This window comes from Centroberyx affinis, unplaced genomic scaffold (genome assembly GCF_046629955.1).
Source record: "Centroberyx affinis isolate AG114_WGS23_722 - 3 ecotype Tasmania unplaced genomic scaffold, CSIRO-AGI_Caff_v1 ptg000886l_1, whole genome shotgun sequence".
Classification (NCBI taxonomy): domain Eukaryota; kingdom Metazoa; phylum Chordata; class Actinopteri; order Beryciformes; family Berycidae; genus Centroberyx; species Centroberyx affinis.
Window position 1 is genome coordinate 258250 of NW_027279475.1, and position 15105 is coordinate 273354.

General features: G+C 40.0%; 1 protein-coding gene across 1 annotated transcript in view; it reads left to right on the forward strand.

Moving 5' to 3' along the window:
* The window catches only part of LOC139645611 (obscurin-like protein 1), a 33289-nt gene that overhangs the window by 16990 nt on the left and 1194 nt on the right, over positions 1 to 15105 (forward strand). Inside the window, exons 7-20 of the mRNA XM_071521381.1 lie at positions 1255 to 1530; positions 1679 to 1951; positions 2189 to 2464; positions 2619 to 2894; positions 3175 to 3450; positions 3636 to 3911; positions 6263 to 6532; positions 7208 to 7474; positions 8599 to 8865; positions 9607 to 9719; positions 10171 to 10324; positions 12681 to 12842; positions 13197 to 13301; positions 13874 to 14140. Of these exons, the coding sequence (XP_071377482.1) occupies positions 1255 to 1530; positions 1679 to 1951; positions 2189 to 2464; positions 2619 to 2894; positions 3175 to 3450; positions 3636 to 3911; positions 6263 to 6532; positions 7208 to 7474; positions 8599 to 8865; positions 9607 to 9719; positions 10171 to 10324; positions 12681 to 12842; positions 13197 to 13301; positions 13874 to 14140 (3258 nt within the window). The remainder of the gene's footprint in view (positions 1 to 1254; positions 1531 to 1678; positions 1952 to 2188; positions 2465 to 2618; positions 2895 to 3174; positions 3451 to 3635; positions 3912 to 6262; positions 6533 to 7207; positions 7475 to 8598; positions 8866 to 9606; positions 9720 to 10170; positions 10325 to 12680; positions 12843 to 13196; positions 13302 to 13873; positions 14141 to 15105) is intronic.

A 15105-nucleotide genomic window follows, 5' to 3' on the forward strand; every position in this document is an offset into this window, starting at 1 on the left:
CCAAGGTTTGAAATCCTATCAGGAATAAAACATGACTCCAAAACATTTGCATTTCCAAAACACTGGAACTGTCCTGCAGTAAAATGCATGTACATTAGAAATTACGCTTTTAATAATAAAAAGATTGCTCGTGTAAAAGCAACTCAATTGAAGTCTGAATGTCCAAGTACCACTATACTGAAAGTAAGCCAACTAATAGCTTGAGCGTTTTGAGTTCTTGAGCTTTAAGTAACAGAGTGGCCTCATTATCACCCTTGGTTTTCACAAACTTCAAAATTTGTATATAGGCTACCCTCTGTTCAGTCTGGAGCCAACAGTCAATTCATACTCTGTAGCCTGTAGATGCATAATTCACCCAATTTTGTAACCAAACTGTGGCATGTTGATGTTACTATATCAAATCTGAATATTTGATGTTAAATGAAATGAAATACCTATAGCACCAGTTTGGTTCTCAGCTGTTCCAGAGGCTGAGAGAAGCAAGTCTGTTGAACCAGGCAACCCCATCATACTGCAATGTGACATCTCAGACCCCGCAAGCCAGACCTGCTGGTATAAGGATGGAATAAAGCTCCTGCCAAAATTTGGAATAAACATCCAATCAGAGGGCAGTAAGAGAACACTGGTTATCCAATCGGCCACGTCTTCATGCTCTGGGGTGTACAGTTGTAAAACTGGTGATTCAGATTTCAACGATTTCTATGTGGAGGTGAAAGGTGACATGCAAAGCTTTTCCATAGATGCAAACTTTGAGATGCAACTAATAACCTTTCTTGGCCAGATTATGCGATTTTTGAGCCATGGACATGCTCATTTTACTTTGCCATTAGGAGCTGCCAATCCATTCTTCTAATATGCAAAAGGGAGGCATTCTTGTCCATAAAACTGTCATATTCATCATAACTGATCTTTTCCATCCTAAATGTCATATTTTCATCAAACATTTAGATGCTGTTCATTTAAATGCTTCTCATTTGAGGTCATTAGAAGAAAAAAGGCATGTACTATGATGACCCTCAAGTTCTTTCCACAGGCCTACTGCACTCCATCCTTGCACAGCTTTTATTAACTTTTTCACTTTGCTTCAACAGTGGATGAACCGTCCTATAAACACTAGTTATAGACAATCACCAGGCCTTGAGGTCAGCATGTCTAACCTGTGAAAACCTGGCTTTACAAATAGTGTGTTTGAGCATATTAATGAATCCTCCTTTCTACAAACAACTAATTTCTTTTGTATACTGTTTTCTGCAGCGCCACCGGTAACATTTGCCAATATCCCAGAGGAGGACCTTTTCAAGAGTGTTGTGGAACAAGACCAGCTTGTTCTGTCATGCGAAGTGTCAAGGGCTGAGGCCATTGTCCAGTGGTACATGGATGGAGTTGAAATGCAATCAAGCAACAACATTACAATAGAAGAAGATGGCACCACAAGAATCCTGACTATCCATTCAGCTCAGCTGTCAGACACAGGCACATACACATGTCGTGCAGGAGACAGCGCTTTAATGTTCAAGGTTAACATACGAGGTAACAAACAAAATGTCAGGAGTAAAATTTATGACTCTTCATGAACTAACAAACAGTATGACCTGAAAACTGCACTGAAATACATATGAATGACCTTTGTTAATATGTAAAGTAGCGTGTGTTCATTTCATGCACTCTTTCTCTGAAGAACCTCCGGTGACAATAGTCTACCCCAAGGAGGATGTCCATCTTGACCGCCACGTCCCTGAGGAAATCATCCTGAGCTGTGAACTGTCTCGTCCAAATGGCGTTGTCAGCTGGTACAAGGACGGTCAAAAGCTGCAGGAGAGTGAAAACATCAAGCTCAAGATTGAAGGCCCTTATCGAAGACTGAAGATTCTTTGCAGCGGTGTCGAAGATTCTGGAGAATATGTCTGTGATACAGCTGATGATTCAATATTCTTTCACCTTAGTATTACAGGTAAAATTGCTGGATATTGTGTAGATACTGTGTAGGTATCTAGAATTTGTGATGCTGTGTAGCCCAATGGGTAGTCCATGGAACTAACATTGCCAAAGTTCGGGGTTCATTGATTGGCCTATGATTTGGACTAATATGTAACAAGCACCTCCAAGACAACAGTGCAAATTTCTTGCAACATTTATTATTAAAGTAATTAACAATGACTAGCTAAATTGGATTATAATCCTTTTTCAGAACCTCCAGTGCGGATTGTATCTCCAAGCCAGTCTCAAATGGAACTGTGTCAGCAGACTTCTGAAAGGATGGTACTGAGCTGTGAGATCTCACGGCCCAATGCAGTGGTGCGCTGGTATCGAGATGGACTCGAAGTAGAGGAGAATGACAACCTCATTCTAGAGGTGGATGGTGTCTACAGGAGACTTATTATACCTGAGACCACTGTTAAAGATTCAGCCGAATATGTGTGCGATACTGCTGATGACTCCATGACGTTTTTTGTAAACATAGCAGGTAAAGAAAACTACATTATGATAAAAGTAGGTCCTCTACAAAGTGTTGCCTGTTCTGATTTTTTGTGTAAACTTCACAGAACAAATTATCTTTGATGCATGCATTACTACATATGACCATTTTTGATACTAATACTAATTTTATTCATGCACAGAGCCTCCTGTTCGCTTTGTACGTCCAAGGAAGATGGCAAGTGGAGTAGAAAAGTTTGTTGGGGAGGCTTTGGTCCTTGACTGTGAGGTTTCCAGATCAAATGCTGAGGTCACCTGGAAGAAGAATGGGGAAGAAGTAGAAGATTCCAGAAATGTCACCATCCTTGAGGATGGTGTCATGCGGCAATTAACCATTCACTCACTGACAGTAGAAGATGCTGGCCAATATGTCTGTGATGCAAAGGATGATGTGATGGATTTCCATGTAAAAGTGAAAGGTAAATAATCATATACAAAGTGTCTACCTCCAAAATGAGATATCCAACATTTGGAAAGTGAATGCCGTCTCTGACAAAATGATGGCATTAAGAGTTAAACTCACTGATGATACTTAAGTTTTAGCTGTCTTGAGCGCTTTGCTTGCAAAATAATAGCATTATGGCCTTCATGTTTTTAAATCCCAAACAATGAACATCAGGTAAGATTTTTTGGTCCATAACAGGTGCATAGGTTTTGGGATGAATCCACTCATATAAACAATTTCCTGCTCATTTTCAGAGTTGCCAGTGAAAATTCTAGGAAAAACTGATGCAAAAACAGAAAAGCAGTTCTTGGTATCAGATGACATCATTTTAGTGTGTGAACTCTCGAGATCCAACGCCTCAATCAACTGGTACAAAGATAACCAGCTAATTGATGACAATGAGCGGTACTGTAGTGAAGAGCAAGGAGTTTTCCGGTCATTGGTTGTCCTAAATGCTGGGCTAGAAGATTCTGGAGAGTACACCTGTGATGCAGTGGATGATAATATGGTATTCTATATCACTGTCAAAGGTAACCTATCTTACTAAGCAATGCATTCAAATGTTTGCCATCTTGGACACAGATGTTAGTATTCACTTCTTACTCGAAACATAGTGTCCAGTATTCTGTATTAATGCATTAATCATGTCATCTGAATTGGCTTTGCAAACTTAATCCCTCAGGACAATAAATTGCATTGTGTATTTTATCTTCAGAGCCTCCAGTAAAGATCATTGGCAACTCTGGCAACCCGGAGCACCATATCCTGGTAGCAGGAGATGACCTAATTTTAGAGTGCGAGGTGTCTCGGCCAAACGGCACTGTTCAGTGGTTATGGAATGACAAGTTACTGAAACCAGACACTCGTATCAAAATTGACAGCTATGACTTTGTGAGGAAGCTAGTTCTCTCTGAACTTCAGCCATCAGACTCTGGAGAATACATATGTGATGCCACTGATGACAAAATGATAACATTTGTTGAAGTCCAAGGTAAGGTTGAAATAATTTCTGAACATGTTTCAGTGTCAGTTTTCATTGTTTCTATGGTTTTTGTTTGAGCAGCATTATGTTTCATGTATGGACATGGAATTCCTCAGGTATATTTCTTTTTAAAGGAACAATCAGTAATATGGGCTCTTTAGCAACATCTAACAGCAGCCACAGAACTATAACATCAGCAACCGTGTCCCAGTAACCTTTAGCCACTTACTAGCAACAGGTTGTTTGTGAGAATATTGCTTGACAGATATTTATGTATGCACAGCGAAGCCGTACCAAGCTAACCAGTGTTTCCCCTATATACAGTGCATTGTATTGTGGGGCTCATTCGAAAAAGTTACCGGCAGGTTTAGCGTGACGTTAGGGGCAGATACCATCATGGTAGGGTGTTTTCTCATTCATAAACCTGAAATATCGGGACGTTATTAGCGTTACCGCTTTCTCTGTACTTCCACCCCATTTGATCATTTACATATTGTGAAAGCAATTTGTGAAAGCGATTCATAAAAGCACACCGCGCCGCAAAAAATAACATCTGTTCTTGTCCGACGGTATATTGTAGAAACAAACTTTAACTACTTAAAACAAATATGTTAACAATAACATTGTGTCCTAGGGCATTAATTATCACTGGAAAATGTTTAATGCACAGCACACTGGCTTTAAAATGCAATTATTAATTACCACCTCTGATTGCGGTTGTAAACGCCAGTTTCCATCTGATTTGATTCAGTTTATCATGATAAAAGAGACAAGATGACCATCTACGCACGTCCCATAAACGTTTTAGCAGCTGCTGGAGTGAAGTAGAGCTAAAGTGTTTAAGAAAGAGAACGCTGTACATTGCTGCCAATGCTCCGATTTATGTATCTTACAACGATCACCACCGATCAATTTATATTTTCAGCAACTGACATCATAAACATTCGGTTTATCATGGCCAACATTGCAATTACAACAGTAGGACTGTATGAGGAGGAAGAGGTTTATCTGCCGTTCTAACACGTCTTTGCTGCCCATTGACACACAGGCAGACAGGTGTTACATAATGTAAAGCTTAATTAACATGTTGATTGGCCGTCACCTGGGCTACAGCTGAGGATAACACAGCAGTAATGTGGCTCCGTCACGGTATTCACGGGTGTGATAAATTTATGAATCAGGGAAGTTTTATGAATTAGCCCCTGTGACGGGCCGCCAAGGTAGGCTAAATCATTTCTACTGTGTTTTCTATAGTGTTTCTATAATCATTCAGTTGCGGCATTGCAGCTGAAAATGCAAAAGATGTATTTTTTTAATCAACGTAGCCAAGACGCACCTTTATGATCAAAGTGACAAATAGTCCTACCTCCAACTTTGAAATGTTGCAGTAATGTTCACTCGGGTTTTGGGCGGGATTTGTCATTGCAGGCTTTGATCAACAACACTTGCGAATCCCCGCTGATATATTATGGTCATTTTGTGCAACCAGCCAGGAAAATATTACTGATTGTTCCTTTAAATCTCTTTTCTCTCAGAGTCACCAGTCAAGTTTGTGAATAAATACGCAAATAATAACCTCTCTGCCTATGAAAATGAGAGTGTTACATTGTGTGCTGTTGTGAGCCAAGAGAGAGCTAATGTCCGGTGGCTGAAAGATGGCCAATTATTGAACGAGGACAACATTCACATCTCCAGTGAGGGTAATACCCACAAGCTCACCATTAATCCCCTGCAGCTGTCAGATGCTGGAGAATATGTCTGTGACGTAAACACAGATGAGATGTATTTCAGTCTTTTAGTCAAAGGTAAGAAATTGGGCACTCCAAATCATGTCAAAATAATAGATACCTATTCCCTTGCACATATTTGACTCACAAAATAATTGTTACAGAATAAATATCTCTGCAATTGTCATATTTCTTTATTCTACTCATCAGAAATGAAAGTGAAATTCATCAGACCTCTGGAGAATGCTGCGGCTCTGAAGGGCAGCAGCCTTACATTACGATGTGAGATCAACAAGCCCAAAGGAGATGTCCAATGGCTAAAAGATGGCCAGGATATCTCTCCAAACCGTCGACATACTATAAGGGCACAAGGTCGAGAGCGAAGCTTCACCATCCACCAACTAGTGGATGAAGATGCTGGAGAATATACCTGCGAATCCACTGATGACAGGACCTCAGCCACTGTCAGTGTCGAAAGTAAGTATATTTAGACCTTTTAGCACCTACTGTGAACTTCTGTCACAGTAGGTCAGAAGGAGCAAAAAACAAAAATGCATTAAAAAATATTCTCATTGTGCCAAGTTCAAATTTGGAGTGCCATGAATCTAATGCGGTTTATATTTTTGCCTTCAGCCCCCCGTATTGTCGAGTTCATCGCAGAGCTTCATAACATCACAGTCTGTGAAGGGGAAGATGCAGTATTTAAATGTGTGGTTTCACCAGAGGACACTCAACTGGTGTGGCGCCTAAATGGCAAGCAAGTAGCTCAGAATGAGCGGTTTGTCATTTCAAGCAACGGACTATGCCACATGCTCTGCATCCACAACTGCCAGGTTTCAGATAGCGCCAGAGTGACAGCAGATGCAGAGGGGTTGGTGTCTGAGGCAAACCTCCAGGTTCAAGGTGAGTTGTTGCCCAATCCATTACCACTATGAAGTTTGATCAGTCATATTTGCTTGCAGTATCCCATTGAGCTGGAATTCTGTATGTCCATACTGTCTGCACTTTCAAAAATCATTTGCGACTCAATCATCTCATATCTCCCCTGTTAAGTATGACTGTAATACTATTTCCAGAAACACTGGAATGAAAGTGAGCATGAAAGTAAGGGAGTCTAAATGCCTGTGTACCATTAGTTCCACATCAGCATATATGTGATAAATAATGACCCCTTCAGACAAGTTGAAACTGTTGATGAGGCGCCTTTGACGGCTAGCGCTTAGCGGCTTCTCCTGTTAGAATTCCTCTGGTAACTGACAGAGACAAGTGGCTCAGCAGCTTGGGGGTGTGTGACACTGCAGGAGGCAGGGCTACTGAGAGGTTACTGCACTCTCTCTGTACTTGAACTTGCAACATTACACTTGTAACACAACAATTGTAACATTGCTGATTTTGTTTGGTGAAAAATACTTGTATTTCACTCCTTCCGCCAATGTTTAGCTTGCCACATTGCTGACCAGTGTACTGTAGAATTACACAGAATTAACAAAGCGCTCAAACATACACTGCAAACACACAGAAGAGAAGAGTCGATGTGATAAATACTGCTGTCCAGTAATTCTTTGTATTCATATTCAGAACAACAGGTGGTGTTCACCAAAAACATGGCACCCGTCGTAGCCGAAGAGTTCAGCGAGGCAATTCTAGAGGTGGAGGTGAGTCTGGATTCCGGAGAGGTGCAGTGGATGAGGCAAGGGGTGCTGATCCACCCTGGAGCCAAGTATACACTGAAACACAAGGGCCGGAAACACGGCCTCACCATCCATAAACTTGCCATGTCTGACCGGGGCACCTACAGCTGTGAAACCCTCCATGACCGCACGCAAGCCCAGCTCACTGTGGAACGTGAGTGTGCACGTGTTCTCACTATGCACTGTTGTTGTTTGTTTACCGCCGTTGCCGATGACCCCACCTCTTGCACACTCTCAGTAGTTGTTGCTTTTGAAGGCAAACTCAATTAACTGAGTAAGAGTAATTTGAGTGACGGGGGTCTGGGGTGGCACTTGTTGTACTTGAACATGACAGCTACCAACAGGTGATTGCCCAACAGCCCAAACTGACTTTCTGTATTGACACAGGATCACTGGAGCCCTGATAATTTCATTATGCATGTCAATGGCAAATCTGATTAGGGTTATAAAGGAAGTGCTTGTTGAATAACAATTTAAGGCTGCTTTTACCTGGCTGTTGAGATGCTATTGTGCAATGGCTAGAATTAGACTACCTTTACAAAAAAGTACAATTTCTGTACAAACAAGCACCCCATAATTTCCTCAGGAGCAGCTACACACTATCAAGACTTGTTAGTATCGGCATCATGTAGTGATTAAGACGTACTTGTGTGTGTTTTTCTTTGTGCATGCTTCTTAGGTGTCTTAGCTCTGTGATCTGCAGGCCCGTGGGTGAGTTAGGGGCTGTCCTTTCAACACTAGTGTGGGTGGGAAGGGGAAAGTCTGGACTTCAGGCTGCTGTTGGCACCTCCTATGAATTTGGATCTCCTCTCATTGCATCTAAATTTACTCCCTGGCCTTCAAAACTAAGGTTGTTGTCATCAGGTCTCCAAAATAAACACTTCTTTTTCCACAGGGAATGCTCGTCTCTGTTAGAATAAGTGAAAAATGATGGCAGTTTCAAAGCAGGTTTTGTGTCAAGTCCTGTGTTCAAATGACAAAAATATCGGTATATATATATATACCGTAGTTAAATATCAGTCTGCCGCACACAAATGGCAAGCCTATTCAGTAATATAAGACGGACTCCATGTCTGTTCAGAGTTACAGAAAACACATTATATTTGGGTCAGTATCTGAAACAAACATTGTGTTACCATTGTTCAGTTTACATTGTATTGAGAAGTACTATTACCTACAAAGTAAAAGTAGATAGCTAAAAGTACTAGGAACCGATGGTTCATGTTTGACTGAAGAACCCTCAAAGTCAATTTTACTATTTTGCAATTCTCCTCACAGCACGAAAAATCACAATAAAGCGAGGCCTGACTGACATAAGAACCACGGAGAGAGAAACGGCATCTTTCGAGGTGGAACTGTCCCATGGCAATGTCACAGGCACCTGGATGAAAAATGGAAACCAGCTTAAGCCAACAAATCACTTCCGTATGAGTGCCAAAGGACAAGTCCACAGCCTCACTATTTCCAACCTATCAGTAGAAGACACTGGCACCTTTATGTTCTGTGTAGAGAATTTGAAGACATCTGCCAGGCTTGCTGTGAAGGGTAGGTAATTAAAAAAAAAAATCTAATTTTGCCAACATATCAAGGTGGCAGAGGCCATTATTTGACCATAGTCAATGTAAAAGGGACTTTGAAGCAAATTTACCAATTTCAATTTCCAATTTTTTTTTTACCCAGAGCTTACAAACGGGGCACCTGTGGTAAAAGACATTCAACTTACAGTAATTGCGCAGTGCAATACTACCACAACATAATTTTACCATACCACTTTCATTGTGACCTCAAACTGGTGGCTAAAGGCGTCCACAGTAAATCGAATGCCAAACTGTGGAGGCATGATAACAGAATGGAGTGACAGCTCTGCTACTGTTGCCTCTATCCAGGCTCACATTACAAATACAAAATAGCCTAGCACGACCCCATGAAAAGAGGTAGCTCTGTTCAGTCTTTTCTGTCAGACGGTAGTTTAACCTCATGCTGTAAGATAATCCGCTCCATGCCGAGTCATTCAGTACGCCTCATCCCTTTGAGCTCGGGGTTGAAACACTGTGGATGACAATCGGATGAAAATGTCATCACGGTAAATTAGAGTCCCCACAGCTTAAATATAGGCTACCGTTTGAGCAGCGAGCATATGCTTAGTGCATTTTAGTTTTTACATTTTATTTGAAACATAGGCCAAAAATGTTTGTATCTAATGTATTTGTGTTATTTTCTACATATATCAACCTGTTCAATTAGTATTTTAGCTTGCATAACTAAAACATGCTTTTTCTCCACCAGAGCCCCCTGTAACAATTTTTAGAAAACTGGAGGACCAGAAATTCCCTGAAGGGGCAATTGTATCTATTGAGTGCGAGCTGTCAAGACACAACATGGATGTGAAATGGATGAAGGCAAGTATTCCATTTTTGTTTCTCTAAATCACCTACAATGTGTATGATATCTACAAAAAATAGGCCTAGTAAATAGAGCCAATGCAATCTTAGCATAATGCAAACTTAGAACCCCCCTTAACAGCCAAAACCAGTAAAACCTTTATTCCCACAACCATGTAATGTTGATCAAAGGACTCCAGTCATGACCACCCGGCATTTGAAAACAGGATTGTGGACCAGTTTAGTTCAAATCAAGTCTACAGTAAAAACACATTTCTACACAGATGTTTTTTGTCAACTGTATGTTCACTAATGTTCTTTTATTAGTCTCCACAACAAATTTTCCAACTGGAACAATAAAGAACAATAATGCAAGATAAGATAATCTAAGATAATCAAGGACAGTTTGATTTGTATGGAAAGAATTGATTTCTGTTAAAATGAAAATGTGTACTCTATTCATTTTCAGAATGGGGCTGAGGTGAAGCCAGGCAAGGACTTACGCATTTATGCGATGGGAAGGAAACGCTTTCTTCAGATCATGAAATGTCATGTCAGTGATTCCGGCACATACACCTGTGACGCTGGAGATGCTACTACATCCTGTACTGTGGAGGTCTATGGTAAAGTCTATAGTGACTATACAATATAGTATCTTCTTTTAAGACACAGCTTTGTAGGCAACAATGCCTTGTATTGCCATATTGCTTTGCATCCTGTCAGGCATCTGGCATTGTCTAGCATTCTTTAGGCTGCCTGGCAGCTACCTACTCTTGCTTGGCCTTCTAGGAGGCTTAAGGTGTCATTCTGCTGCCTAAGAGCCTTCTTATTGTTTAGCAGCATGTAGTTAGTATGACTTTGTACCTGCTGCCTAAGAAGAATCACTTGTGAAATGCAGTCTGGCAGGCCAATGCGACTTTAGTTCAAGTTCAAGTTCAAATTCAATAACTTTATTTGTCCCCGGTGGGGCAATTGGTTATGGGTTAATGAACTGTGAATTCTTAGTGACAGAATATCATTTAAGTGTACATTCTTATGTACATTCACTATAGTGATACATCAATAACTATTTTTAAAAAGAGATAATCAATTTTCAGCACTTTACTAAAGGTTTAGCTACTAGGTCTAACAGGACTATTATGTGGTGTAGTGTGCTTATCACTTTGGATTGGCTCATTGCAGAAACAGGCGTGCAGATTGGCAGCCTTCGGGCAAACTGAGCGCAAGGCAGCCACATTTTCATCCGCTTTACAGCCACCCCCTTTGCTAATTACAGTATAAAAACCGGTGGCAATTTGAAAAAAGCAGATTTGTGTGAACATGCCATTATTAAGCATCAGTGCCAGAGCCTATTTGTAGGACAGGCACTGGAAAACTACAAGGGAGCAGCATTTCCAGCAACTCACATAGCCAAGATATAAATATGTGGGCTACAATTTATGTAGACCCTACTTACCCAAATGTTTGCCAAAAAAATGAATAAGTTATTGACTGAGGTGTTGTTGCCCCATTTCATATCAACAGTGTATGAATGCGTTTGCTAGCCTATATAGTAATCTTTCAACCTCAACCAAGGATTGGCAACATGGATAGGTCTCTAGCACAAGTTACCTTGCCTGTAATTGACATAATAAAGTCACAGTTTCACAGCAGAGACGAATAAGTAAATTGACAAATTATAGCAGAGATCCATGAGGTGGTAAGATTTCTGGGCTGAGTAGGGAACAGTCTGGGCTGTACGTTTTGAAAGCCCAGCAGGTATATTAGGGTCATTTTGTGCTACGGGGCAATAAACCTTTAACTTGTTGCACTTTTAAAGAAATAGAAAGCACATACCGCACACTCACGCACTCACAGTGCCAGATTAGCGCCATCTTCTGTTAGCTGCTAGCTGCTAGCTGCTCCTCTGTACTGTAGCTGCTAGCTAGTTGTTCCTCCATGTTAGCTGCAATAACTTGCTCTGGCGCCGCTGTGTCTCTCTTTGTGTCGGGGCTGCTGTTGTAGTTAGCCTGGTCCTTTGAAGAATGTACGTATGCCCATTGTGTAAAATTAGTTTAGATATGATATTTACACTAGCAAGTTAACATTCGTTGTCCATTCCTCAAGTCCCTCGCCCAGTGCGCCCTCTCTGTCTTCAGACTGGTTGCCAGGTTACCAACAAGGTGCCCAAAGACTGCCTTCATGAATTAATTTAAAAGTGTGTTCTAATGTTCTAAACTGACTTTAATTGATCAATTCTAGTATTTATAGTGTAGACAATAAATGTTTTAATTGTGCAAATTAAATTGAAGAGCAAACGTTTTATTCATAATTAAAACAAATACCCCTAAAGCTGGAACTGCAATTATTATCAGTCGTAGTAATAGTAGCTGGTAGGGCCTAGTACATAGTAGGCTACAAATAGTATTATTATTAGTATTATTATAAAAATATTTTGTTATGTCATGAGGATGTGTAAATGTAGTAAATGTATCTATTTTAAGTTCCTTTTCTTATACCAAAGGGGATGTTGCATGTTGAACCAGGGCCTGGTAGCCTTGCAAATATAGCAAGACTGCCATCTGTCAGGGACCTGAAAATAAAGAGCTATGCCACTGTAACCTTTAGGTGATGAAACATCTCCAAAAGCTTCCTATGTAAGTTACTTTTGCCATTGCCATGTTGCCAAGCCAGAGGATTTTTGTCTGATATTTATAACACATAACAAACTTCTGTGCAAAAGTTAAAATTGACACAATTTATAGAAAGTACAACAGTGCCATACACATAAACACATGCAAAGGCAGTAATCAAATGAAATAGCCTACGTTTTAAGATGGGGAACATTATAATGCAAGGGTGAACTGCCTCTTAAACTTTGAGATTGTTTTGGGATGTTGATGTTTTTTTAAATTTCATGTTAGCATTTGAGATATTTTTGTTTGTTAAGAGGTGCCCACTGTCATATGAAAGATCCTGTAATGTTCACTCTTTTGACAGAGCGTGAGCTGCTCATACTGCAGGGCCTAGAGGACCTGGACATCCAGGAAGATCAGAATGCTGTGTTTGTTTGTGAGATCTCAGTGGAGGATGTGCCAGGAGAATGGTACAAAAACGGGGAGCAGATACGAGCCACCAGCACCGTCAAGATCCGCCACGAAGGTCAGCTGCAAAACCTCAAACACGTTTTTCACATCATCCTGCATATCTATGCTGATGACATTCTGCTTAAAATAAATGAGGCAGAGGTTGATGCTGTTGTGATATTTTACAATATATGCGTAGGTTTATTATAATACTAAAAGAGAAGACACACAAAAAAATCTGATCCATGAATAGGGTCCGAAGAAACGATGTATGATGTATTATTATTGCACGCTACACAGAAAGGGAAATAAATGTATTATTTCCAGCTGATGCATTGTAGTTTTCCAAGCCAGTAATCTCACTTGAAATTATCCATCTAATTATTTATTTTAATTTATTCCTGATAAATTGTTATCATTATTATTTCAGGGACCAAACATTTTCTTCTCATGTGCAATGTGCGAGGAGAGGACGCTGGAGAGATCAAGTTTGTTGCCAGACACATTGAATCTGTAGCCTGCCTGGAGGTGGAAGGTATGACAATAATCTAATACTGGGTGTTTCAAAAGGAGGTATACATTTTTATATGCATAATAATAACTGTATTATTAAATATTTTCCTGCTCCCAGGTACAACTATTATTTACAGGATTATTTATTGAATGTTGAATTATTTTGTTAAAATGACTAAATCAAAAAGACAAAAATTATACAGTTTTGTTTTTCATCATTATTATTATTAAAACTTGTATACATAACTTTTGAACTATACTGTATGATATATTTTACTTTAAAATGTATCTAACAATGTAAAATAATGTAATAATAATTCTTGTAATCAGAGTCACAAGATCACAAGCATTTTGTAAAAAAAAAATACTACTGGTTGAGATACAGTGAGAGATGTGTCTATAAGTCAGTAAAAAAAAGATGTGTTTATAAAGATTAGCTATCAAGAAATTATCATAGATAATTACAAAAATAACTGATAACTCGTTTTAGAAAATACAGTTAAAATAATGAAATTGTGAATTAGGTACTGTACAAATGCACCAGCTGTGTCGCCTGATGATATATGAATACAAACTGGAGTTTATCCTTTTCAGAGCTTCCAGTCAACATCGTGAAGCCTCTGCAGGACAAGACGGCCCTGGAGAAGAGCCGTGTGATCCTCGACTGCACCGTGTCCAACCCCAGGTGTAGCATCCGCTGGTACAAGGGCTGCAATGTCATCTTGCCCTCAGAGCGCTTTGAGATCTGCAGTGAAGGCTGTTACCGCAAGCTGGTCATCCAGCAGGTGGCGCTAGACGACGAGGGCACATACAGTGTGCAGGTCGGAGAGTATACATGCTCTGCAAAGCTGACAGTGGAGGGTAAGAGTTTATGATGAATGAATTGCACAGTGTAGTTTACAGCTTAGATACGTTTCCATACAGAAAGTTTTAGGGCCAGTTTCACTAGCAAAACTAGAATGGATAGTGTGAATCCCAGAAATCTTGAGAAAACCTCATAAGATGACTTTGTGTCATAGGCCTGGAGGAAATGTAGCATGTAAGGCTTTTATTGGCCCCAATTCATTTCTGCTGTAAGAGTAATCATATTCCGTCTTTGACTGGATAAGTCATCTTATCTTAATAGGATTCTAATATTAAGTCATCTGAGGTTTTCTGGATAATAAGAAAATCTTTTTATAGAGCTAAAGGGTCATTCCACTGATATGAGTTTCTCCATGCATTATTTTGTGGTGCTCACAAAAGACACATTTGTTTGAAACTCCACTTGTGTGAAAGCTGACTTTTATTTTGTTTATCAGGAAAAATCTAAGACCAGACTGAACTCTTGTCTGTGAGTTTCTTTGTACTACTGCTCTTGCTGTTGATAGTCCTATAGCCCATTGTATCCAAGAAAGAATTGGCTGCTCAACATTTCGGACCCTGCTGTGTGCTAAAGAGTTAGTGAAAGCAAGTCAGGACCGAAGTTGTCATTCCTCAGTGACATAACAAAAGTGGGTTGCAAAATAACCATGGTAATGGGGACATGTACAGCACCGTGGCAACAGGATGAGGCCCCCTCTTAGGTTGGTGCATCAGTGGAGCAACTCATAAATAACCTCATAGCTCCATCTACTGGCATAACAATGCTAATGCACTTACATTTACTACTTGTCATGGGAAGTGGTACAAGGGTATTTCTCAAAGAGCGTTGCCACTGTTTTTCACATGCAGATTTTACTCTCACTCTTGCTTTGTTGAGATTCAAAGTGGTAATCTGTGAAATAATTGTTTTTTTGTTGTTTTTATTTTGGCAACATCTTTGGTGATAAGAGATCATTACTGTG